This window comes from Mustela nivalis, assembly GCF_964662115.1.
Source record: "Mustela nivalis genome assembly, chromosome: 5".
NCBI classification, from domain to species: domain Eukaryota; kingdom Metazoa; phylum Chordata; class Mammalia; order Carnivora; family Mustelidae; genus Mustela; species Mustela nivalis.
In genome coordinates, this window is record NC_139024.1 from 115,678,879 (window position 1) to 115,703,582 (window position 24,704).

At 41.6% G+C, this 24,704-nt stretch overlaps 2 protein-coding genes across 11 annotated transcripts in view; one reads left to right on the forward strand and one right to left on the reverse strand.

Annotated features, from left to right (window-relative positions):
- Window positions 1–9,154, reverse strand: part of MAPK14 (mitogen-activated protein kinase 14) — a 182,775-nt gene extending 173,621 nt beyond the window's left edge. For both annotated transcript variants that reach the window (XM_082732415.1, XM_082732408.1), the window contains exon 1: window positions 9,142–9,154. The gene's annotated coding sequence lies outside the window, so the exon portion shown is untranslated. The remainder of the gene's footprint in view (window positions 1–9,141) is intronic.
- Window positions 9,155–13,901: 4,747 nt separating this feature from the next.
- The window catches only part of SRPK1 (SRSF protein kinase 1), a 78,898-nt gene continuing 68,095 nt past the window's right edge, over window positions 13,902–24,704 (forward strand). For 3 of the 9 annotated variants that reach the window (XM_082732363.1, XM_082732362.1, XM_082732357.1), the window contains exons 1-2: window positions 14,144–14,277; window positions 14,805–14,865. Coding sequence is in view for 3 of the 9 variants with exons in the window: in XM_082732357.1 (XP_082588483.1) it covers window positions 14,265–14,277; window positions 14,805–14,865 (74 nt within the window). In the remaining 6 variants the exon portion in view is untranslated. Of the gene's footprint in view, window positions 14,402–14,804; window positions 14,866–24,704 lie in introns of all 9 variants that reach the window. The other 6 variants (XM_082732359.1, XM_082732355.1, XM_082732356.1 and 3 more) reach the window with 5 other exon arrangements.

Here is a 24,704-nt window from a genome sequence, read left to right on the forward strand (position 1 = left end):
TCTGTTGATAGACATCTAGGTTCTTTCCATAGTTTGACTATTCTAGACATTGCTGCTATAAACATTTGGGTGCACGTGCCCCTTTGGATCACTACGTTTGTATCTTTAGGGTAAATACCCAGTAGTGCAATTGCTGGGTCATAGGGCATAGAGTGCCTTTAAATCTGCAATTTAGATTTCAGATTTTCTCTGAAAAATTAACTGTACTGAAGTTCTATAGATTGTACTTAAGCAACTTGGCTATGAGAGTTTACAGCAAAGAGAAATATTGCCATCCAAATTATTAATTACAGTTTAACAATAATCTCAACATCAGTGGCCACTGTCATTACTATTATCTGACTTGTTTGGCCATCTTCTAGTCTCACTTTTGTCTTGATTCATAAAATCATCGTGGGAATAGGAGCTCAGGATGGGAATCAATGATTAGACTGCACATGTCAACTTAAAAGTCACACACTGGGGGCGGGGGGGGGGTGCCTGGGTGGTGCAGATGATCGTCTGACTCTTAATTTGACTCAGGTCATGATCTCAAGGTCCTGAGATCGATATCCAACCCTTAGTTGGATTCATGCTCAACTGCAGAGTCTGCTTGTCCCTCTGCTTCTGTTCCTACTCCCCACTCCTTCTCTTTCTCTCTCTCTCGTAAATAAATCTTAAAAAAAAAAAAAAAATCACACACAGGATTACATTGCAGCAGCTATTCCAAATGTCTGGGTTTTTTGTGTGTCTTGTTGTTGTTGTTTAGTTTTTATTTCATAATCATAAACTTAATTCAGCAAGGAATTGGAGGGGAGCAAGGAAAACATGAAACCCATAGAACTGCAGTGAGAGCACAAAGATTATTGGATATTTCGAGCAGATGGGGGTGAAGGGTGCACTCCTGAGCTATAGAAGGAATGGTCTGGTATTTAAGAGAAAACACAAGTCAAATGTATAGATTTGTCCGCAGTCTGCAAAGGTGATCTTCTTGCTGGTCTTGCCATCCTGGACCCAAACAAAGCTCACCGTGGCTTCCATGATGATGTTCCTGCCCTCTTCCACCTTGCCAAAGATTACGACTTGCCTTCCAGCCACTCAGTGTAGGCAGTGCAGAAGAAAAACTGGAAAGTGTTTGTGTTGGGGTCCAGCATTCGCCCTGGACAAGATGCCAGGACCCACGAGCTTATGAAGAAATTCTCATCAACAAATTTCTCCCCATAGATGTACTCGCTGCCAGTGCCATTATGGCCATGAAGTCACCACCCCGGCCCACCAATCCCTGAACTGTCCTGTGAAAGCAGGAAACTTTATAACCACATCCTTTCTCCCCAGTGCTCAGAGCCCAAAAGTTGTCTGCCAACAGCTCAAAGGAGACAGGGCCCAAAGGCTCACCCTAACCAGTGATGTCAAAGAACACCATGGTGGGGTTGGCCGAGGCTGGCTGGCGTAAGTGGCTCGGAGCAGCAATGGGGTCTCAAATGTCTGTTTTGAGTTAAAGCACTCACTCAACTATTCATACCTAACCTATCAATACAATTTTACTACCAACTTGATAAATCTGAAATTTTAGAACTATTATTTATAAAACCTGGTTTATAAACAGTACCTTTTGCAGAACAGGCAGGGAGACCAAACATAAACTATACCAACATGTAAATGAACTCTACTATGCCCTTGTGGCCAGAAAACTGCACTTTTTCTAAAAGGAAGATGGTTTATTATTTTTTAGACTTCCAGTGCTTAATTTACAGAACTCCAAGCAGCGCTGCTTTCAAAAGTTTATAGAAAAATTCTTAATAAAACAAACTTTAAAATGAGTCATTCCGTTGAAACACTCCTCCAATATTAATAATTCACTCTTCGGTAAGAAATAGAATTCTTCTTTGCAAATGTCCCGGAATTACCTCACTCAATTACCACAGACATTAAAAACCAAACTGTTAGTTAAATCGGCAAAATATTTTTGTAGCCCTACTGAATGCCTGTACCTGTAGCTCCTCTGTTGTCTCAATAGGCACCAGAGTTATCTAAGTAACAGCAGGTCACATCTGGCAGATACTCACACTATGCTTATATATTGTGCTGAAAAAGCCTAAAGGTGATATGTGTGCTTATTGTCAGTAGACACTCTGGGGCACAGAAAAGTGGATCTAGTTAATGCCCTTTGAGAACAGCAGAGTTCTCTCTTAACTTTTTGTTTATAATGATACTTTTTTTTTTAAGAATTGGGTTGGTTTTTTTTTTTTTTAAGATTTTTTTTACTTATTTGACAGAGATCACAAGCAGGCAGAGAGACAGGCAGAGAGAGAGGAGGAAGCAGGCTCCCCGCTGAGCAGAGAGCCCGATGTGGGGCTCGATCCTATGACCCTGGGATCATGAGCTGAGCCAAAGGCAGAGGCTTTAACCCACTCAGCCACCTAGGTGCCCCCTCCTTTTTTTTTTTTTAAGATGTATTTAAGAGCGAGTGCAAGCAGGGGAGTGATACAGGGAGTAGAAGAGAGAATTTGTAGCAGACACCGCTGGGCACAGAGCCAGAGCCTGCCGAGGGCTCAATCTCAGGACACTGAGATCAGGACCTGAGCCAAAACCAAGAGTCTGACACTCAACCCACGGGGTTCCCCAGGCGCTCCTATAAGGATACTCTTTTTAAAATTCTGATAAAGGAAGCCCATCAATTCCATTACATGTAGTTCGTCTGCGGATTACTGCATGGCAGATAATGGCAGGCTGAAAGGGAAAGTCCTGTCTGGTGATACAGGAAACAGTGGTTCAAAATACATGCAAGAACTTGGATCTTTTAAATGTTCCAAGCGTCCTGTTACAGCAGGGGCGCGAAACATACACAGGTCATTAGCATCAAAACTAAGGCTGTGTTTCCGCTGCTCAATCTGGGCACGAAGGGATCTGCCATAGGGGCAGAAGCTACAGAGAAGAGGTAGTCCTCTTGTGCAGAGTCCCTGAACAAAAATGTTCCGGCAACCTTCCCTTCAAGAAGGGCTTTCACTTTGTAGTGGCCCATCGCTCCCCAGCAACGGGGATTTCCTGTAGTCGGAAGCAAATCAGACTTGAGGCAGTGTATGTAATCAGTGGGTGGATAGACTTCCCAAGCTCCCAGTCGGTTAACATGGGCACAGGTGCCTCCAGATACCTGACGTCCTTTCTGCCTACGTGACCGCAAGACAGGTTGGTTGTGTCCTCTTCTGAGTCACAACTAGCTTGTGAAATGGCAAAATGGTTCCCACTTGTTTCAGGTGTTCCATGAGGTAATAACTTTGTTCCCAGTTAATATAAAGAATTACCCTGTGCAGCGGCTTCAGTGTATGTATATGTGCATTGGGAGGAGTGTCAACCCCTTCCCCAATACTAGGCCACCTTCTCCCTCTACCTTTATCTACTTTATCCTCTGTAGAAGCCAAGTACAGATCAAATGTATCAAAAAATGTTGAGTGTGGTTTCACAGGGCGTGCATGCTATGTAATCAAATGCCATTTTGGAGCTAAATCTGAGCCAGGAGGAAAAGGGCATTTTGCAAGGATTAATTCAGACAGGTGTATTTTTCTTTTATTAGAAAAGAAGGACTTTACGTGTTGTAAATTCTCATGGAAAAACACAAGCCCCCTAGTACCTGGCAACCTTTGTCCCAGACACTGACTTCCTTTCAGGGGTCCAAACAAAGGGTCATATTGAAATGTTGGTGTCTGGATTGAGAAAGTAAATACTTGAATGACTGGGTAACACATCTTTCTGCAAGTCAGATGGTTTCCCATTATTTGATTTTGACAAAATTGAATAAGGACCTCCTGAAATTGTCAGCTGATGAGGGATTAAAATAAGCTTTGGTGGCGATTACTGCATGATCTTTGGCAAATTATTTGAAAAGAGTTCCAAAAGAACTCTGAGCATTCTATTACTATAGCAGAACTCTTTCTATTCCCATCTACTGGTTTCATATGGGCCAGTTTTCTTGACCACTACTAAAAGAAGTACAAATGGAATGATGCAGGACTTGTCGAGAAAAATCACCTACTGTTCTACTGAGATGCATTTGCAACAACATTTTATTTATCAGGAAATTATATCATATGTTTTTTGATTAATCCTGCAATAAGAATACTTGTAACAACAAGTAAGAAAGTTTTTAGAAGATTGTGATCTCAGGAAATGTTTTTAGAAATTAAATTTCAGGAATACCTGGGTGGCTCAGTTGGTTAAGTGTCTGACTCTTGGTTTAGGCTCAGGTCACGAGATTGTGGGATCAAGTCCTGCATCAGGCTCTGCACTCAGTTCAGTCTGCTTCAGATTTTCTCTTCCGCTCTCTCTCACTCATGTTCTCTCTCTCTCTCTCTAAAATAAGTAAAATCTTTTTAAAAAATTTTTTAAATTAAATTTCAATGTAAATGCACATTTATGTGGTAGAGAAGTATGATGGGATGATCAATAAAGACCTTTTTTTTCTCATTGTAAATCATTTGGAATTTATTTCCAACTCCAATATTTTATAGTTCTTTTCTTGTCCAGGTGAGATTCTTTTTTTAAGATATTTATTTATTTGTTTATTTGACAGACAGAGATCACAAGTAGGCAGAGAGGCAGGCAGAGAGATGTGGAAGTAGGCTCCCTGGCAAGCAGAGAGCCCGATGCGAGGCTCGATCCCAGGACGCTGGGATCATGACCTGAGCTGAAGTCAGAGGCTTTAACCCATTGAGCCACCCAGGCACCCCACAGGTGAGATTTTATTCCTGACTCATACCTCCCTTTTCTTTCATTTAAATTCAATTAATTAACATATAGTTTATTATATAGTTTATTGTTTCAGTGGTAGAGGTCAGTGACTCATCAGTTGCATGTAACACCCAGTGCTCATTACATCATGTGCCCTCCTTAATGTCCATCACTCAGTTACCCAACCCCCCCCACCTACTTCCCCTCCAGCAACCTTCAGTTTGTTCTCCATAGCTAAGAGTCTCTTATGGTTTATCTCCCTCTCTGATTTCATCTGTTTTATTTTTCCCTCCCTTCCCCTATGCTCCTCTGCCTTGTTTCTTAAATTCTGCCTATGAGTGAGATCATATGATAATTGTTTCTCTGATTGACTTATTTCACTTAGCATAATTCCCTCTAGTTCCAGTCACGTCATTGTCAATGGCAAGATTTCATTCTTTTCGATGGCCAAGAAATATTCCATTGTATATATACACCACGTCTTCTTTATCCATTCATCTGTCAATGGACATCTGGGCTCTTTCCATAGTTTTGCTATTGTGGACACTGCTGCTATGAACATTGGAGTGCAGGTGCCCCTTCAGATTATTACATTTGTATCTTTGGGGTAAATACCCAGTAATGCAATTGCTGGGTCATAGGGTAGCTCTATTTTCAACTTTCTTTTTTTTTTAAGATTTTATTTATTTTATTTATTTTATTTATTTATTTATTTTATTTTATTTATTTATTTATTTATTTATTTATTTGACAGACAGAGATCACAAGTAGGCAGAAAGGCAGGCACAGAGAGAGGAGGAAGCAGGCTCCCTGCTGAGCAGAGAGCCCGATGCTGGGCTCTATCCCAGGACCCTGAGATCATGACCCAGCTGAAGTCAGAGGTTTTAATCCACTGAGCCACCCAGGCACCCTTATTTTCATCTTTCAATAAATACTTGAAAGCATAAAATGACATCACTTGAGAATAAATTTCTGTGACAGTAAAATGGACTAGAAACATAACTTCAAGGAGACAAAGGAACAATGTAAACTTTCTTGTAGTTAACAAAGTGATTTTCCTTTTTTTTTTACATATATGTCGCGGCTGGCGCGACAAATCAACCAGGAACGTGAGGGTAAGAGGATGAAGAAAAGAACTCGAGAAGCAGAGAGATGGAAGCAGGAGGAGCACTGAGGAGGATGTCCAACAGTGCTAAGTTTATTCAAAGCATTAAGGCCATATAAATAGTGATAATAGGAGAAGTAATACATCTGTGTCTAGTTAAACAACCACACGTTCCCATAATAAGTTTCACATTTAACTATAAGCAGACCTCGTGATGCCAAATGGCTGATGCCAGTATGATTGTTCTGTATTGATACAGCAAACCTGAAAGTAATTTATGGGCTGTACTAGGGCAGCAAGGACCAGCAACGAACTTATGACCCCAACCAAATTGTTCTCATCTGTTTAGCAAGCATGTGGGAAGTCACGTAGGCGAGCACACAACACATAGCACAGACCCTTTCTCAGTGCTACTCAACTTTTCCTGTCTTAAACCTTTTGTTAGGTTATTCGGACTTTAAATGAGGCAAAGTCAGGGCCTGGCTTGGTCCTTCTCTCAAGCCTTATTGCAGCCTCCCACACATATATTAATGAGTGTTGGTGGGTATCAGATTGACATTCAAAGCTGATGTAACACTTTTATTTCAAAGTATCAATTTCCTTTGCAATTTGTATGCTCTTACTTCATTTTCTTGCCTAGTGACCCTGGCTGATACTTCTAGTATACTACGGAATAGAAGGAGTGAGAATGGACATCCTTGTCTTATCCCTGATCCTAGGGGACAGTCTTGTCCCCTAATAGTAAGACATTCAATCTCTTACTATTAAATATGATGTTAGCTGTGGGGTTTTCATAGATGATTTTTATCAGATTGAGAAAGTACCCTTCTGTTTCTAGTTCGTTAAATGTTCTGCATGGTGGTAGTTTAAAAGTTATTTCAGTGGGTAAGGGAGCAAAATGTTTGAAAGTTCAAGTTCAAGCTCCTCAGAGGCTCTATCCTTGCTGTAGTCCTACCCATAGAAGAGGCCCAACAAGTATCTGAGGAACGAACTCTCTCCCATCTCCCCCCTTGCATTTCATTCTCCCCAGTGATTCTATGGTGTCTATGCCTCCCCTGCTCCACTCCCCAACACCGTGCTGTCTTATCTGGAGTTTCCTTTCCACTCTCTTCTATTCCCAGCTGACACATATTCATGATCCCCAACACTGTCCAGGTGTCATCTCATTCAGGAAAGACACCGTTCTTCAGACCCTGAGCTAAGTGGGGCTTGTTGTGTGTGTTCCCATGGTACCCTGTGCTTCTACCATTATACACTGTGTGAATTATTTATCTATATGCCCATCCCCCACTAAATGAGACAGGTGATATACACACACGGGTGTGTGGCCAAGAGTGTGGATTCAAGAGCCCTACTGCCCAGATTAAAAACCCCTCCTCTGACTAGCTTGGATGACCTTGGCTCTGCCTCAGTTTCCTTATCTGCCACGGATGATGATAATAACGCCTATTTGGTAGTGTGTGACAGCTGAGGGACAATAGTGTCTAGTAAACAGTAATTATTCCATGAGTTAGCTATTAAGTCCCATAGGGCAAGGTGTTGGTTTTTTCCTTCTCTCCTTCTCATAGCCCTGGTCTAAAGGTGAGTGAGTCCTCAATAAATGTTCATCACGAGGGTGAGCATGGTAGACAGTATCTGAAAGAAGGAAAAGCGAAACAGATTCAACATTGCACAGCAGGTAGAAATCAGAATTCAACTGTGTAAGCCATTTCTATGTATTTCCTACCTGCCTTCGGTCTCAACCTGGGACCAAGCTGGAGAAATTAAATACCTGTCATTATGTACTCCCTCTCCCTGGGGTCCCATAAGAGCCTGGGAGGTTTATGAACTGCTCAGAAAATAGGGAAAATACTTTGAGCTCCAGTCCATTGTTTTTCTGGTCCAAGTCTTCATCACCCCTTGAACATATTTAGTATAACAGAGCACCTTGTCCTGGCTTCCACCTCATGATGTTTATAATTTGCCTTAAAATATTTTGGGGGCACCTGGGTGGCTCAGTTGGTCAAGCAACAGCCTTTGGCTCAGCTCATGATCCTGGAGTTCCAGGATGGAGTCCCACATCGGGCTCCCAGCTCCACGGAGAGTCTGCTTCTCCCTCTGACCTTCTTCCCTCTCATGCTCTCCCTTTCTCTCTCTGAAATAAATAAATAAAATCTTTAAAAAAAAAATCAGGATTCCCCCAGGTTATCAAGGAAAGATCGATCCTCTAGATCCATCTCTAGATAGACCTTCTAGGTGGTTCTTCTGGTACTTAACAGAACCTTAAAAAGGAGTCCCTAGGTCCCTGTTTCGTCAACTCACCTAGAGGGGATGTGCTATAAAACTTTGGTAACCATTCCTCTAGTGTTGGACTTCCACATTTTTTTTCTTTAATTGGCATTTTTCAAGAAACAAATCCATTTTTTCAAAATAAAATAATTGGGCATATGAAAACTTCTGACAAAGACCGGATAACACTTGTAGGTGCTAGTTACTTATAGTTAACATCCAGGTGCGGCTTACATTCTAATCTGTGATTCCCATGCCAGGAGTGGTTTGTAAACATTCTGATCACAAGGCAGCTTCGACAAAGGAGTTCAGGGTCATTGATTAATGCAAATTCCGCCAACGGCAGCTTTTTTTTTTTTTTTAATAACATCCATTACACAAATTAATAGGCAACGCATTTCACGAGTGGAAACCTGCTTCCGATGATGCCTCTGGTGTTGATCAGGATTGGAACAGCATAACAAATTATAAAGGAGACTCCATCTCTGGTTCCCTGCTGCCAGCTCTGCGGGTGACAGAGTCCTGCCTCGGTGATACTGTTATTCCACCTTGAGTAAAACAGTAAAACATTCTTGCAGTGGCCAGAGCATCCAAAAGGCCAGAGAGACGTCAAAGAGCTTACATAGTCATAGGAGCTATTTTGTGCCCGCCTGCTAATCAATGTTTAACAAAGGTTGCATGTGTGTGGCCGGTTTTAGTGTGCAACATTTTTCTTTATATTTTGGGAGTGAAGATGAGAAGCTGGCAACTCCTCATTGCTTTCGACTTCTCTGGCAGGTATGGTTACCGACAAAAAAGAATGCAGAGTTGGACGTGATCAGCTCATTTCAGTTTACAACACCTGGTGTCTCCCTGAGCACGCAGGGAGCAGAGCAAGGGCTCTCCCTACCTCTAGAACCCCCAGTGTCTGGGACCTGCCCATTGCTAGAGAATCTCCTTTCTCTCTCAACTTTCCTGCTGTTGGCAGAGCATCCAAAAGGACAGAGAGCTGAGACCTCAAAGAACTTACTTAGTTTCCCATTCCACCAAGCCAAGGTTTTTATTCTTTTATCTCTTCTCCCTACTCTCCCCAACCCTTCACTCCAGCACTATTTCTTTTTGAAGCTTAAGCTTTATAAAGGAGGAAGAAGGGGGGGGGAGCCAAAAAGGGGGTTATCTCCAAGCAGCTTCTGTTCTCAAGCCTTTCCAGGGAGTCCAAAAGGCTGGCTTATTTGCTTGAAAAGTGCTAGCCACTTTGGGTGTATCCTGTAGACTTCCCAGACAGGCTGTGCTGGATAGTCTCTGTTTGCCCCTCCAGATGAACCCTCCACCCTTCTCCACCCTCTTTGTGCCCTGGGAGGTTGGGTTGCTCGGACCGCATCACCCATGCACCCTTGCCTTCTTACTTCCAGTTGGTTCACTCAGTGAGGGGCACTAGATGGCCTGAGAGGATGAGAGGAGTAAGAAATTGGGCATTTAATTCCCTGCCGGACAGTGGTTGTGTCCTTTTATCAAAGGGCACAGCTGCCATCCAGCAGATCTTTCTTATCACTACAATTCTGATAGGGGTTGGATTGTGTCCCTTCCACCCCCTCCCACCAATATAAGATATATTGGAGTGTTAACCCCCAGTACTTCAGAAAGTGACCTTATTTGGACATAGGATCTTTACAAAGGTTAAAGTTAAAGAGAGGGACACCGGGGGTGGCCACCTTGAGCTCAGGTCATGATCTTGGGGTCCTAGGATCAAGTCCTACATCAGGCTCCTTGCTCAGCAGGGATCCTGCTTCTCCCTCAGTTTGTTGCTCCCTCTGCTTGTGCTCTTGTTCTCTCTCTGACAAATAAATAATTTTTTTAAAAAAATAAAGAGAAGTTAGAAGAATTAGAAGTTAAAAGAGATCATTAGAATGCGTCGTAATCCATTATGACAGATGTCCTTATGAAAAGGGGAAATTTGGACACAGACTGAGACACACATAGAAGGAAGAAAATATAAAGAGGCACAGAATCCTCTACAAGCCAAGGAAAGAGGACAGATCCTTCCCTCACGGGCCCCAGAAGGAACCACCCCTGCTGACACCTGGATTTCTAGCCTTCAGAACCACGAGACAATAAATTGCTTTTGTTTAAACCACACAATTTGTGATACTTTGTTATGGTAACCCTAAGCAGACTAATACAAGGTATTACAGGGTTTGGTTAACATCTCCACCCCTTGTCCTTTCAGGCCTAGGGGTAGTAAGGACTCCCACATTGATAGTCCTTGGACGCCTCACCATTCCTTCTTGGTTTCCCTTAACCCTACCCACACCTCAATCCCTTCATTCAGTTATTTTCAATTTTTCTGTTGAATGTGCCATGTGTTTCTTGAAACTCCAACCTAGGATATAATTGTTTTCTCAATATAACTTCACAAAAAATTCTTTTGGGGTTATTCAATTGTGCAGACATCTACTGGGAATCTGAAAAGTAAAGCATCCGATATATATTCATTTTGTTCTGCTGTCCATTTCACCTCACAAGACAAAAGGGAAGCCATAAAAGGTAAATGATATTTTTTTATTTAATTCAGATCAAAACTTAGGACAAAGTGTTAAGAGTTTGTGGTAACCAAAGCAGAGAATGTTGGGTTTGATGAAACATGTGTCCTAAACTTTAGGTGATCAAATTTCAGAAACTTCCAAGAAGCATTAGGGGACTGTCCCAGGGAAGTCTTAATAAATTAGCTCACATGGGGCACCTGGGGGGGGCTCAGTGGGTTAAAACCTCTGCCTTCTGCTCAGGTCATGATCCCGGATCCTGGGATGGAGCCCCGCATCAGACTCTCTGCTCAGCGGGGAGCCTGCTTCCTCCTCTCTCTGCCTCCCTCTCTGCCTACTTGTGATCTCTGTCTGTCAAATAAATAAATAAAATCTTTTTTTTTAATTATAAAAATAAATAAATAAATTAGCTCACAGGGAATGGGATCTTTTCAGAAATTATATTCTGACACTGCTCCTGAACAGTTTTCCAAATAATTCTACTTTTAAAAGAACTTGAGAAAAACAGTTGTGCAAGAGAGATATGCATGCTTCATCACTTGAAGAGGAACGATGAAATCCAGAATGGGACAAGCCCTGTAAAATTGGGGATGAGAGGGTGGGGAGTGATTTTTAAAGTTATGTTTAAAGTAAGAAGCACAAAAAAGGCAGAGGCTTTATTTATTTTTTTATTTCTTCAAGTTTTTATTTAAATCCCAGTTAGTTAAAATACAGTGTAATATCAGTTCCAGATGTAGATTTCAGTAGTTCATCACTTACATACGATACCCAGGGCTCATCACAAGTATACTTCTTATCACCCATTACCCACCTAACCAAACCCCCTGCCCACCTCCTCTTCAGTAACTTTGTTTGTTCTCTATAATTAAGAGTCTGTTTCCTGGTTTGCCTTTCTTTTTTTTTTTTTTTTTCTCCTATGTTCATCTGGGGTTTTCTTTCTTTCTTTTTTTTTTAAATTTTATTTGTCAGAGACAGCACAAGCAAGGGGAGCAACAGGCCGAGGGAGAAGCAGGCTCGCAGCTGAGCAAGGAACCTGATGCAGGACTCCATTCCAGGACCTGGGGATCGTGACCTGAGCCCAAGGCAGATGCCTAACTGACTGAGCAGTTTCTTACTTAAAAAGGCATGGACTTTAGAATGGGAGGGGGGGACTAGCTCAGATGAACAACTATACAGATTTTAGAAAAAGTGTGGAGAACTGAACATGCTGAGAGAAAGGGGAAAAAAACAAAAAAGGTCTGAGAAATGGTCAATTGAGGGAACTCAATCCAGTGAACTTGATAATGACTCTGGAAAAATTCTCGAATGAGTTATTAAACAATAAGCTCTTAGGGAAAGAAGCAGTGATCACTCAAAGCCAGAATAGGTATGAAGAATTCATGCCAATTTAAACTTATTTCCTTCTTTTTTTTTTTTAAAGATTTTATTTATTTGATAGAGATTACATGTAGGCAGAGAGGCAGGCAGGGAGAGAGGAGGAAGCAGGCTCCCTGCTGAGCAGAGAGCCAGATGTGGGGCTCGATCCCAGGACCCTGAGACCATGACCTGAGCCGAAGGCAGAGGCTTTAACCCACTGAGCCACCCAGGCGCCCCAAACTTATTTCCTTCTTAATGAATCTGCAGTATCGCATTTGGGTTATTAGCACAGTTTCACATTGTCCGGCTCAGTGTTTTCTCCCTCTCGTCCAGAACTTTCTCATAAACTGCACATCATTTATTCTTTGATCAGACAAATATTTAAGCACCTCCTAGGTGCTGGATACTATGCTAGGCACTGAGGATACCTCAAGAAAAATCCAAACAGGATTCCTACCTTCATAGAGTTTACCTTCTTGTGGAGAGTACTTTGCCAATTCTGGGATTTCTTATCAGCCACCACAGCTCTCCTGTCTTTTCTAAATCACTGGAGGTTTTCCTGAGCTAGCAGAACCCTCACTGTCTGCCCCAACTCTCCCTTTGTTCTTAAGTAGAGTGGAGAGGAAACTGGGATGCAGTTTTCCTTGGCCAACAAGGTGCTATCCTCTTTTGCAATATGTCCAGAAATGCTATCATTCAGGTTCCATGCAATAGATATTAATTACCTAAATTTCAAATTCAGCCAACCTGCATTTCTGGCATCACGTTCCACTGGATCCACTTCAGTCATTACCAGCCCCGCCCCCACCCTTAAGTTTCCAAATCTGTGCCTTTTTGCTCAACTGATTTTCTCATGCAGGAATGCCTAATGTCTTTCACCACCTACGAAAACCCTACACATTTCCCAAGATCCAGTTCAAAAGCTGCCTCCTCCCCTGGCTGAATTTGATTACTTATTTTGCTCAATAAAATCCCGCCCAAGCCCCCATGCTTCACTTGTGTAGTACTATTACACTTTCATCTTCCTTTCTCAGTCAGTTAATTACTTGTCTGTCTTCCCCCATAGACTAACTTCTTCTAGGGCAAGGGTCTTCAAAGCTTACCCGCTGTCCAGCTTTAGTACTTTACAACAAAGGTTGGCAAACTAAGACCTGAGCCAAGAATGATTGAAATAGTTGAAAAAGATTAACAGAAGAATAGTATTTTATGACATGTGAAAATTACATGAAATGCAAATTTCAGGGACCATAAACAAAGTTTATTGGAACACAGCCCCTGTTTTCTATTTTCCATTTGAACTCCAGGGGCAGATTTGAAGAGCTGAGAGAGATCTTAGTGGCCCACAAGCCTTAATGTTTACTATATGGCCCTTTACAGAAAATCTTTGCTAACCTTGCCTTACAATATGGGTTTGCTGATGGAATCACTGGATCAGGACACCCAAAATTGGGGGCACATCCCTCCAACTTTCAGTTTCTTAGTGGAGGTAATATTTTGCTTTTAAGCTGTCATAAATATCAAATGAAATAATGCACTTAGAAAAGTATAAACACATGCTACAACTATATTTATCATGTACTAAAAAGATGATAAAGTGGTAAAATGAGAAAACATTGTTTTTATTCTTCCCCTTCCTTCCTTTAGAGCCTTCATATAAACGTGAAACTTTAAGAGAAAATTCAGTTTTAAGGTTTCACGTTTTAAAAATTTATTTATTTAAGGTCTTCACTTTTAGAATGAAGGTAAGTTCACAGGCTCCTTCTTTCCAGGCACTTTTTGGTGCTGCTCCAACTTTCTTTTCTTTCTCACTTGTAATTTCGCCCGCCCTCATTTTCTTTCTATAGTATCTGAACTGAACCTCACAAGAGTTCAGCAAAGAAACTGGGACACGCCTGATTAAGTCCATTCTACAGACCAGGAAACTGAGGCGGACTCCAGTGGGCTGCAGAGCACCGACTCACCACCCAGGGAACCCTCAAAGCCACGCTCTTCTCCTTTCCTCAGGGGCAACCGCCCAGCAGAGAGAACGAACCTGACCCCGCCAGGCTTCCAAGCTGGTTCTCAGCACCTCTTTAGCATTCACACTCGGCGTTCTTTCCTCCTTCCAGCCCCCGATTCTATACAGCCCCCCCCCTCTCCTGGCAAGCAGGTGGTAGGCTCCGCGCTCAACGCGCAGGCGCGCGCCGTCGTGGGGCGGGGGCGGGGGCGGGACCTGGGGGGCGGGGTGTGCGCGGGCTTGGTTTTGGGCCGCGGCGGGAGCGGGAGTCACCGCCACTCGAGTGCGCAGGCGCCTGGCGGTTACCGGTCTCGCCATGGAGCGGAAAGGTGAGCGGTGGAGCGGCCTCCGCCACGAGGGGCAACGGCCGGCGGGGCGAGGCCCGAGTCAGCACTGGAGCTTCGCCTAACCGCCGCAGTCCGGTCCCCGGGCGTGCGGCGCCCCCCCTCTGAGGTGGCGCCGCCCCTCACCCCCCGCCTCTGGGCTGCCGGTCCGCGCCCCTCAGCCCGGGCGTCCTTCCGCGCCGGCAGTCATCGCCCCTTGTTCCCCGCCAGGCCGACCCGCGCCTTGGGGCAGCTGCAGGGCCGGGCTCTCGGCGAACCAGACAGACCCCCGCCCGCCGGCCCCCTGACCCGGCCCGAGCCCCCGCCGGCGCACCCCGCCTGGGCGCTCCTCTGCGCCCCGTGGGCCGCCCGCCGCCCGGCCGGCCGCCTCGCCCAAGCCGCGGCGCTCGCCCCAGAGCCGCCCCTCAGGCGGGCCCCGCACCCGGGCCTCGCGCCCCTGCTGGGTCTCCACCCTCACCTTGGTTGCCTCCTTTCCTCCACGTTCGCCCTTCATCCATCCCTCTCTCCTGCAGTGCTTGCGCTCCAGGCCCGAAAGAAAAGGACCAAGGCCAAGAAGGACAAAGCCCAAAGGAAGTGAGTCTTGTACCCCAACATCCCATTCTTTGGATTTCCTCCCGCACCTCCTTTCCTCTGGTTTCACCTCTTGAACGTGCGCCGCGTTTGGGCACCGCGCGGCCCCGGCCACATGGCCTCGGAGTGGCCTTGGAGGGTCGCACTCAATGAACCCTGTGGAACCGAGCCGATGTTGCTGAGGGCCAGGCCTGGGTCTTAGCAGCCCCGGACCTGCTGGAAAGGGCCGTTGGAGGAGGACCAGAGCCCGCCCGGTACCTTAGCTCACCAACTCCGGAGAGGAGGCACGGCTCCCCGAGTTTGGGCCTCCCGGCGGAGCTGGTTGATCAGTATCAGTTCGTGGACTGTTGGTCTCTTCCGTACCTGCTTCCCCGAGTCTTAACTGGACTCCTACGTCTGCACCGTAGGCCGAAAGGGAGTTCTTAAATGAATTTTCCGCATTTGGGTCTGCCAGCCACACGCTCTAGCTTACAGAGGAGGGCACGGAGCTTTCCCCTGGGTTAGCCAACTTCCTGAGCCTGCTCGGCGCATCGCCGGCCCTGCAGCGTGCGGGCAGACCACTTTGTATACAACCGGCTTCTCTTACCGCTCCTCTCCTCTTAAAACCTCAAGTCCTCGCCCTCAGTGCACATTACCTTCTAGAGTGGGCCTAACAGTAGTGACGGGTGTCGGCGATGCTGGTTTGGTGTGTAAAGTGCCGCATGTCCGGGTTTATCAGCAGGATGCATAACCGTGGTTTAGCGCCACTGTGGGAAACACAAAAGTTGGTCCCATCTTAGAAACGCCCAGTAGAGGGCTTCTGCCAGTGAGGCTTAGCCGAAAGAACTTTTAGCTGGGGCTGACGTTTAATTGCCCGGTGTCTTGGAAGTTGTCTTTTAGGCAGTTTGTGTTGAGAAAAATAAATGCATTATTTTCTTGACACTTTTCCATTTACTTGATCTTATGTGGAGTTGCGTACAGCTTCATTCTTCTTGAGCTGATGAAGCGAGCATTTCTGAGGTTTTCCTGGGTTACCTTTCTGAACGATACTGCCAGATGTGGTGTGTGTCTCTGTGGTTTTTGGTGGCTCCCCGATGTTTGAGAAGAGCACATAATGACTTCTATCAATAGAGCTAAAGTGGTAGGTGACCTCACCTCTTGTTCCATTTCTATCAACTGTCTTATGAAATTTTTTATTTCGTAAAGTGCTTGGTAACCTACACATTTAAATATGAGTGTATCTACATGTGTTTGTTTGACTCTTGATTATCCATGCGTGGATCATTTCAAAACCAGTTTTTAATCCCACATTGGCTTAATGGAAGCAGCAGAGGAGCTAACCTGGTTCTTGTCTGCAGTGGGAATTTAAATGTTACTCTTTTTTTTTTTGTATGCGCCTTAGTTTTGTTAGTCCCTGTGGAGATGTTGAGATGTGTTATAAAACGTTATCTTTTCTGCTGATGTGGGGAGATGATAATTTTACTATGTACTGTACTGTTTAGAAAAGATCTGTCCTCTCTCCACATAGAAATTAATTTTGTATCAACCTGAGTAGCCTGTAATTTGGGAGGAAAGTATAGATGGGTGTATTTATTTATTTATTTATTTATTTTTAAGTAGTTTCACACCCAGTGTCAGGCTTGAACTCACCACCCTGAGATGAAAAGTCGCGTGCTCTACAGACTGAGCCACCAGGCACCCTGATCATATATTTTTATTTAATTTTTTTTATTTTATTTATTTTTAAAGATTTTATTTATTTATTTGACAGAGAGAGCACAAGCATGAGGAGCAGGAGAGGGAGAAGCAGGCCCCCCTCCAAGCAGGGAACCTGATGTGGGGCTCCATCCCAGAACCCTGGGATCATGACCTGAGTTCAAGGCAGTTGCTTAACCACCTGAGCCACCCAGGCACCCCTGGATTATATATTTTTAGTACCAGATATTCATTACTTTGGATTATCTATTTAGACCATGTGCTTTATTTCTAAAGCCGAATGTATGTGCTTTGGATTATCTGTTACTCCTTAACTCACTCGTGTATAATTTGTTATTTGCATACTTGAACAAAAGCAGTTAAATAGCATAGCAGTTATTTTACTGACTATTTGATCTTGTACAGCTTTAACTCCTGAACTTTTATGTAAATGAGCCTTCATTTACTTACAGTTTTAAAGATACCTTTTTTAAAAAAATTTTTTTTTAAGATTTTATTTAGTTATTTGACAGAGATCACAAGTAGCAGAGAGAAAGGGAAGCAGGCTCCCTGCCAAGCAGAGAGCTCAACTTACTGGCTCAATCCCAGGACCCAGGGATTATGACCTGAGCCCCCCAGGGGCCCCAGAGATGCTTTATTTTTGTTTTTGTTTTCAGTTAATAGTTTTTCTTGACAATTTTAATTTTTTGTTTGTTTGTTTCTTCAGACTTCTTTTAAGTAGCTGAAATGTCTAATTAACTTGGTTAGAGTACTGTGTCAGAAGTTCAAGCCCCACCTGACTCCCGTAACTGGACTCTGCTCCATGATTCCTGACTGAACTCCTGATTTCCAGTCGTTTTGCAAAGGCAAACTGCTAGTTACCAGATTAGTCAGGGAGAAGGTCTGAGGAAGAAGCATGACATAAGGTTCGCCTGGATGGCTCAGTGGGTTAAGCCCCTGCCTTTGGCTTAGGTCATGATCTCAGGGGCCTGAGATGGAGCCCTGCATTGGACTCTCTGCTCAGCAGGGAGCCTGCTACCCACCCCCCAACTCTCTGCCTGCCTCTCTGCCTACTTGTGATCTCTGTCTGTCAAATAAATAAAGTTTAAAAAATTATTTTTATTTTTATTTATTTTTTAATTTTTTTAAAGGTTTTATTTATTCATTTGACAGACAGAGATCACAAGTAGGCAGAGAGAGAGAGAGGAGGAAGCAGGCACCCTGCTGAGCAGAGAGCCCGATAGGGGACTCGATCCCGGGACCCCGAGATCATGACCCGAGCCGAAGGCAGCAGCTTAACCCACTGAGCCACCCAGGCGCCCCTAAAAAAAATTTTTAAAAGAAGGATGACATAAAATTTGGCCTTTGGAAAAAGAAAAATTTGGTCTTTGGAGTGAGTCAAATCTGGTTTGAATTGCAATTTTGCCACTTATAGCAATCTGACTTTGGATAATTTAATTAAGGCTATGGTCTTATATATTGTTATGACTAGTAGCTGAGTCATGATGAAAACTGATTAAGAATTTACAAAAATTAAGTATTTAAGTGAAAAATTTTAGAGACTTTTGGAAATACAGGTGGAAAGGAATTCAGTCTCCTAATTTTTGTAGATGTTAAAACTAGAACCTACATAACATGAAATAATATTCCATGGAGCTGGAGCTGGTTGTAGCAGAGTCAAAACTGGGATCCAGGGCTCCTGCCTTCCAGCTCAGTGCTCTCTAGCATGTGTTTCCTTCAGGTTGACTTTAGAGATTTTTAGTTGTTATTTGAAGAATTTTGCCTCCATTTCACTTTCTCAGACATTGTATTCTTATTTACTAATATTAACTAGTGGATGATATACTCTGTTTTACTTTACAGATAAAGAAATTGAGATTTTTCCATATTACTCCCATAGAAAAGTGTAAAGCCAGGATTCAACCCTGGGTCTCATGGATCCCAAAGCTCTTGGTACTAACTAACCATTGCTGTCTCTCAAGTGACAGTTCCTTCTGATGTGTCTGAGGGACAGACAAGGTAGAAACTGAGCAAACTAGGGCTTCTAAATAAGGTACCTCCAGGATGCCTGGGTTAAAGTTTAAGCACCTACTGGCTCATGGCTATATTTCTAAAAGGGCACAATTTTCTGTCTTTGGTCATTCAAGTTTTTTTTGGTAATTTCAATGTATATATCAATAGGTGTGTGCCTTTATCTGTTTGTCATAAGCTTTTATAATGTAACACCCTTTATGTTTGCTTTTGACATTATTTCTTATGGAACATGATTCCAGAATGGATTTCATATTTAATAATTTTGTTGCTTAGCTTAGGAAGTTAGTTGGGACAGTAGTTTTTACTTTCTTTGAAGTTAAAGAACTTTATGAATTTAGTAGTCAAATTACTTGCACTGGAAAAGTGATTTTTGCTTGTTTTAGCACTCACTGATCAATGCAGTTAAAAGAGAGACAGCTTTATTTCCTAGTTTTCCAAAAGATTTAATTGTTACATTGAAAATTTAGAAGAAAAGATAGTGGAAATTTTCTAACATTTTTATTCAGTAGAGAATAGAGTACATAAACTTGAAACAATTTTTTTTAGTTAAATGGTTGGATGCTTTTTACACTTTACAATGTACCTTGGAAATTGATTCTGTATCACTTCCTTATAGTGTAGCCTTACTATTTTTTTAAAGTCTGCCTTTTTCACTAAGGCTTAGAAATGGTTCAGTATCAGGACACCTGGGTGGCTTAGCTAGTTAAGCATCTGATTCTTGATCTCAATTCAGTTCTTGCAGGTCTTGTTCTCATGGTGGTGATTTCAAGCCCTACATCGGGCTTCATGCTGGGCATGAGACCTAGTTTAAAAAAAAAAAAAGAAAACAGAAGAAATGAATCCGTATTAGGGCACAGTTGAGTAGCTTCATCTAGCATTCCATCATTCCATTAATTGGTTGTATCATAATTTATTTTAGCTCTTATTAAGCAATATATACACATGTATTTATTTCCTATTAAGCATATCTAAATATACATCCAAAAATGGAATCATGAGTATACTTTTCCCTAGCTAGCATTATCATGCATGTTTTTCATAACACTAACTATTCCATATCCTTTTCATTGTTCTAGTGTATGTTTCCAGTTTTTCACAATTCACAGCTAAAATAAATGAGTTTTTGGATCACAACCATTGCTCACATCAGTGATTATTTACTTAGGATAAATTCGTGGAAGTTATATTACTCGTATGTAGATTTTAAAGGTTTTTAAATTTGGGGTGCGTGAGTGGCTCAGTCAGTTAAGCGTCTGCCTTTGGCTCAGGTCATGATCTCAGGGTTCTGGGATGAACCCCCACATCCTTGGGCTCCCTGCTCAGTGGGAAGTCTGCTTCTCCCTCTCCCTCTCACCCTCACCCTGTGCTCGTGCCTGCACTCACTTGCTCTCAAATGAATAAATAAATATAAATAAATAAAGGTTTTTGCATTCATGTTGTCAACAGAGTTTTCTCCAGAAACATTAACTAGTTTAATTAGGAATTAACTAATTGAATTTTCATATTCAATTCAAATTCAATTCAATTTGTATTTAAGAAAAAACAAGTAATTTTTTAACCTTCCGATATCCTAGCAGTTTTCCATCCTCTGGTACATCAGTGAAAGAAAAACCTCTTTGGGGCGCCTGGGTGGCTCAGTAGGTTAAGCCGCTGCCTTCTGCTCAGGTCATGACTCGGGGTCCTGGGATCGAGTTCCGCATCGGGCTCTCTGCTCAGCAGGGAGCCTGCTTCCTCCTCTCTCTCTGCCTGCCTCTCTGCCTACTTGTGATCTCTCTGTGTCAAATAAATAATAAATAAAATCTTTAAAAAAAATTAAAATAAATAAAAAGAAAAACCTTTTTGTCCTTGGGAACTTTATTTTCATGGGGGAGGGGGACAGAGAATAAACAGTGAACATAGTAAGTACCTTATGTGGTGTGTTAGGCAGTTAGTTGGAAAAATAGAAGAAGATAAGGGGAATTGAGGAGTGGGGATGGCGGTGCAGTTTAAATAGGGTGATTGAAGCCATATTGAGAAGAGGGGAGTGAAGGAGGACTGCTCCAGACAGTGTTGGAACTGGGAATATTCTTGCACATCCTGCTTGGGCACCAGAACTGGACAGTGTTACTTAAAAAGCTTCCCAAATTTGGTAATCTGTCATTTTAATTTTTTTTGTTAATCTATAATCTATATACCTATGGATTGGTAATCTATAATTTTAATTTCTTTTGTTACCAATAAGGTCAGCCATTTGTGGGATGTATTTATTGGCCCCTTCCATTCTTTTACCCATTTTTATATTGGGTTATAGATCATTTTTGTGATATTAAGAGCTATTTATTAAGAATATACCATTGTCATGTGGCAGATTTATATTTCTCAAGCCTTTCTAATTTCATTTATAATGTGTTCTTGACATAAATTGATTTTTTTAAAAATGTGGCAAGCCTGTCTTTTTTTTTGCTTTTTATCTTTGAAATTTTCAATGTCAATTGTCATCTTTAAAAAAGTTTTATGTTTGTGATTCCATTAAAGTGTGTGGTTGCAAAACTGCATTTCTAGAATTACAGTTGTCAGAAATACTTTCTTGTCCTTTTTTCTTTCTCAGTAAGTTTATATTATGTTAGTAAATTTTGTTTATATGCCTTTCTGCTACAGTGAGGCCCAGAGGCTTGCCAGATTATTGTATTCCTTTAGATTACTTGAAATCAGTAAACTTATGGAGGTGCTAAAGTGGTAGGTACTTAGGAACTCCTTTTTCAAAAATGAAGACAAGACAGGCTGGTCAACTAGATTCAGTTTTTAATAAATTTTCTAGACCTGGCAAGATAATAATCCCCCCCCATCTTCGGGAGACTTCTTGCTCCATGCTCCCCAGATCTTTTCGGTCATTAATGCTAATTTAGGAACTAGTTTTTTTTTTTTTTTTTTTTTAAGATTTTATTTATTTATTTGACAGAGAGAAATCACAAGTAGATGGAGAGGCAGGCAGAGAGAGCGAAAGGGAAGCAGGCTCTCTGCTGAGCAGAGAGCCCGATGCGGGACTCGATCCCAGGACTCTGAGATCATGACCTGAGCCGAAGGCAGCGGCTTAACCCACTGAGCCACCCAGGCGCCCCTAGGAACTAGTTTTATTCTTATATTGTCTAAAGTATTATTGTAATGCTTCTCTCACTGTAACTGAATTAATTCCAAGTAAGTAAGAAAATTCAGATGGCCAAGAGGTTTTTTTGAATTCTTCATTTCCAGTACAAAGCAAATAATGATTTAGCTAAGGAGAGATAGATAACTGGATGTATTTATAATCTTGGGGGCTTTTTCATTGAATTTGAGATGCTATCATTTTTAAATTACACCATCTTATATTTATCACGTTGAAAAAAACTACCAGTTAAACACACCATTCACTGTAAGACATGTCTTGATTTCAAAGATGTGGGAATGTTAGGAGACCTGTTTGTGTTTGAATTTGTGAACTGCTGTAATTCCAATGATGTGTGGAATTGGGAGCACTTTTCTTTTTAAAAGCTTTATTGTGGGAAATTTCAAATTTATATGAAAGAGAAAATGGCAAAATAAACTTTTGTGTATCAATCTCAACTTCAGTAGTTATCAGCTATGGCTAATGTTTCATTTTATTTCCTGCTTCTGCTCCCCTCCATCTTTTTTTAAAGCAAACTGCAGACATCATATTATTATGTAAGATATAGACTCTTAATTTTCTAAACAGGGCTACAATACTATTATCATACTTAAAATTTTTTGAACCAAGGACTTTATTGGTTAATTTTAAGTTTATTTAAATCAGGATTCATAAAATCATTATATTGCTATTGTTTGAGAAGTCTTTCTGTTCTTTTTATCTGTTGGTTCTTCAGGGTTTTTTTTTTCCCCTGCAAATTTGTTTTTGCTAGACTGCTTCGTAGGTGGTGTTGTACACTTCTACGTGTTGTACACTTCTACCAGGTGATACCTGCTGTCTGATGAACTTTTTGTGATGTTAGCAGCCACTGGTCATTGCCTAGATCCATCTTATTTAAGGTTGCAAAGTGGTAATAGTCTGTTCTTTAATTTATTGATTATATTGTTCTATAAAGAAAAACTTTACCTTGTCTCTTTGGTTACCCAGAGAAAACACATGGGTAAATACTTTCCAATTTTCATATAATAAATTAGATTCCCAGCATCCTCCAAAATGACCAAGAAAGATTTATTTTAATATAAACTCATAGATTTAAACATTTGTGTTTCAGTTCATTGTATTGGATTTTTTTTTTTTTCTGGTACAGCTTTATGGAGGTATAATTTATATATGAAATTTGCCTGTTAAATGTGTATAATTCAGTGGTTTTTAGTATGGTTCACAGAGTTGTACAATCATCACCATGATCAAATAAGATTGAAACGTTTTCATCACCCCAAATAGAAACCCTTTACCCATTAGTAGTCACTCCTCATTACCCCACAACAGTACCCTACCTCTAATCCTAGGCAATGACTAATCCTCTTTTTTGCCTATCTGGACATTTCATATAAAGGGAAGCATATAATAAGTGGTCTTTTGTGACTGGCTTCTTTATCTTAGCATAATATTTTCAATATTTATGGCTTTTGTAGCATGTATAGTTTTTTTTTTTTTAATTTTATTTATTTATTTGACAGAGAGAGAGAGAACACAAGCTGGGTGAGCAGCAGACAAAGGGAGAGGGAGGGGGGAGAAGCAGACTCCTTGCTGAGCAGAGAGCATGATGTGGAACTTGATCTCAGCACCCCGGGATCATGACCTGAACTGAAGACAGATGCCCAGCGACTGAGCCACCAGGTGCCCCTGTATAGTCATTTTTATTGATTGCCCCATCTTTGGTCAGTTGGAGTCCATTTGAGATGGCCTGGCCCCAAAGTCCATTTGACTTAATCTGAAGCATCTTTTATAGCTTTTTTGCTATCGGGTATGACAATTTGTCTAGAATTATCTTGTGCATTTTCTGCCCAGACCAGGAAATAGGCCTTTCTCTAAGAAGCTTTTTCATGGGAAATGGCATTTCAAAATCACAATCTAGGCGCTTAAAGTGTTTATTCCTACTGAGTTAGTCATTGTTTCTAGGCCTTGCCTGTGATTAAAGCTAGGAAATAAGTTTTTTTTTTTTCTTTTTAAAAAAATTCATGAGTTCATGTTATACTTAAAAATCGAATTAAATGACCCAAGGTCTTTTTCTTAGCCTTCTTTGATTTTACATCTCCCATCTCCTCTCTCCCACACTGGAAACCCCTTATTCTCAACAGCACCAAATGATTACTTGTTTTCCTTTTCCCACAGTATAAATACAAAAGAGTCACAGAATGACAATGCCAATACTACCACCAATATATGATTATTAAAGAAAGCTAATGATTTTTTGTTGTTTTTAAACCTTAGGATGTATTTCCCTATGGATGTAGAGTCAAATTACTGAGTTTTAAAGTTACTTGGGCCAGTTCCTTACTGTGTAATTATGTTACCACCTGGTTAACACAGCTTCATTTGTCATTTTGCTCTCATTTTGTAGCATCTTTGGTGTTTTTTAAGATTCCAAATCTTATAGCATTTGAGTCACCTGTGTTTTTAATTTAAAATGAATATTGTATGTAATTTGTGATTGTGTTGATTTATTTTTGGGATGTGGCTTATAAAACATACTCTGAGTAAGCCAAAAGGGAAGAGTGGTTATTAGAATGTGTGGAGTAGACCTCCTTCTTTGTATCTGAAGAAGAAACGACTTCTTGGCTCTCCTTCATTGTCCTGTGAGAAGATGAGTCCAGTGTAATCAGAGCTTCAGATTTTTCAGGAGACCCTGGAAATCTTTGTTTTCCTGTGATTCTCCAGATTATTTTGATTTTTTTTTTTCTTTTTCAACCATTGTAAACAAAAGTTTAGGGCCAGGACTTGCCTTACAGTCTGCAGTTTATCATCTCTGCCACAGAGTCTGAACAGGGTGAGGGTTAGGTATTTATAGCCTAATTAATTAGCTTAATACTATATCAAGTACCCTTTCCTAAAGTTACAGTAAACACAGTTGTGGAAGAGCCCTGTAGTTCTGTGTACTTCTTATTGGAGAATGTACTTTGGGAATTTCGGAAAAAAACATGAGATCAGCTATGAAGACTGGCGTATCCAG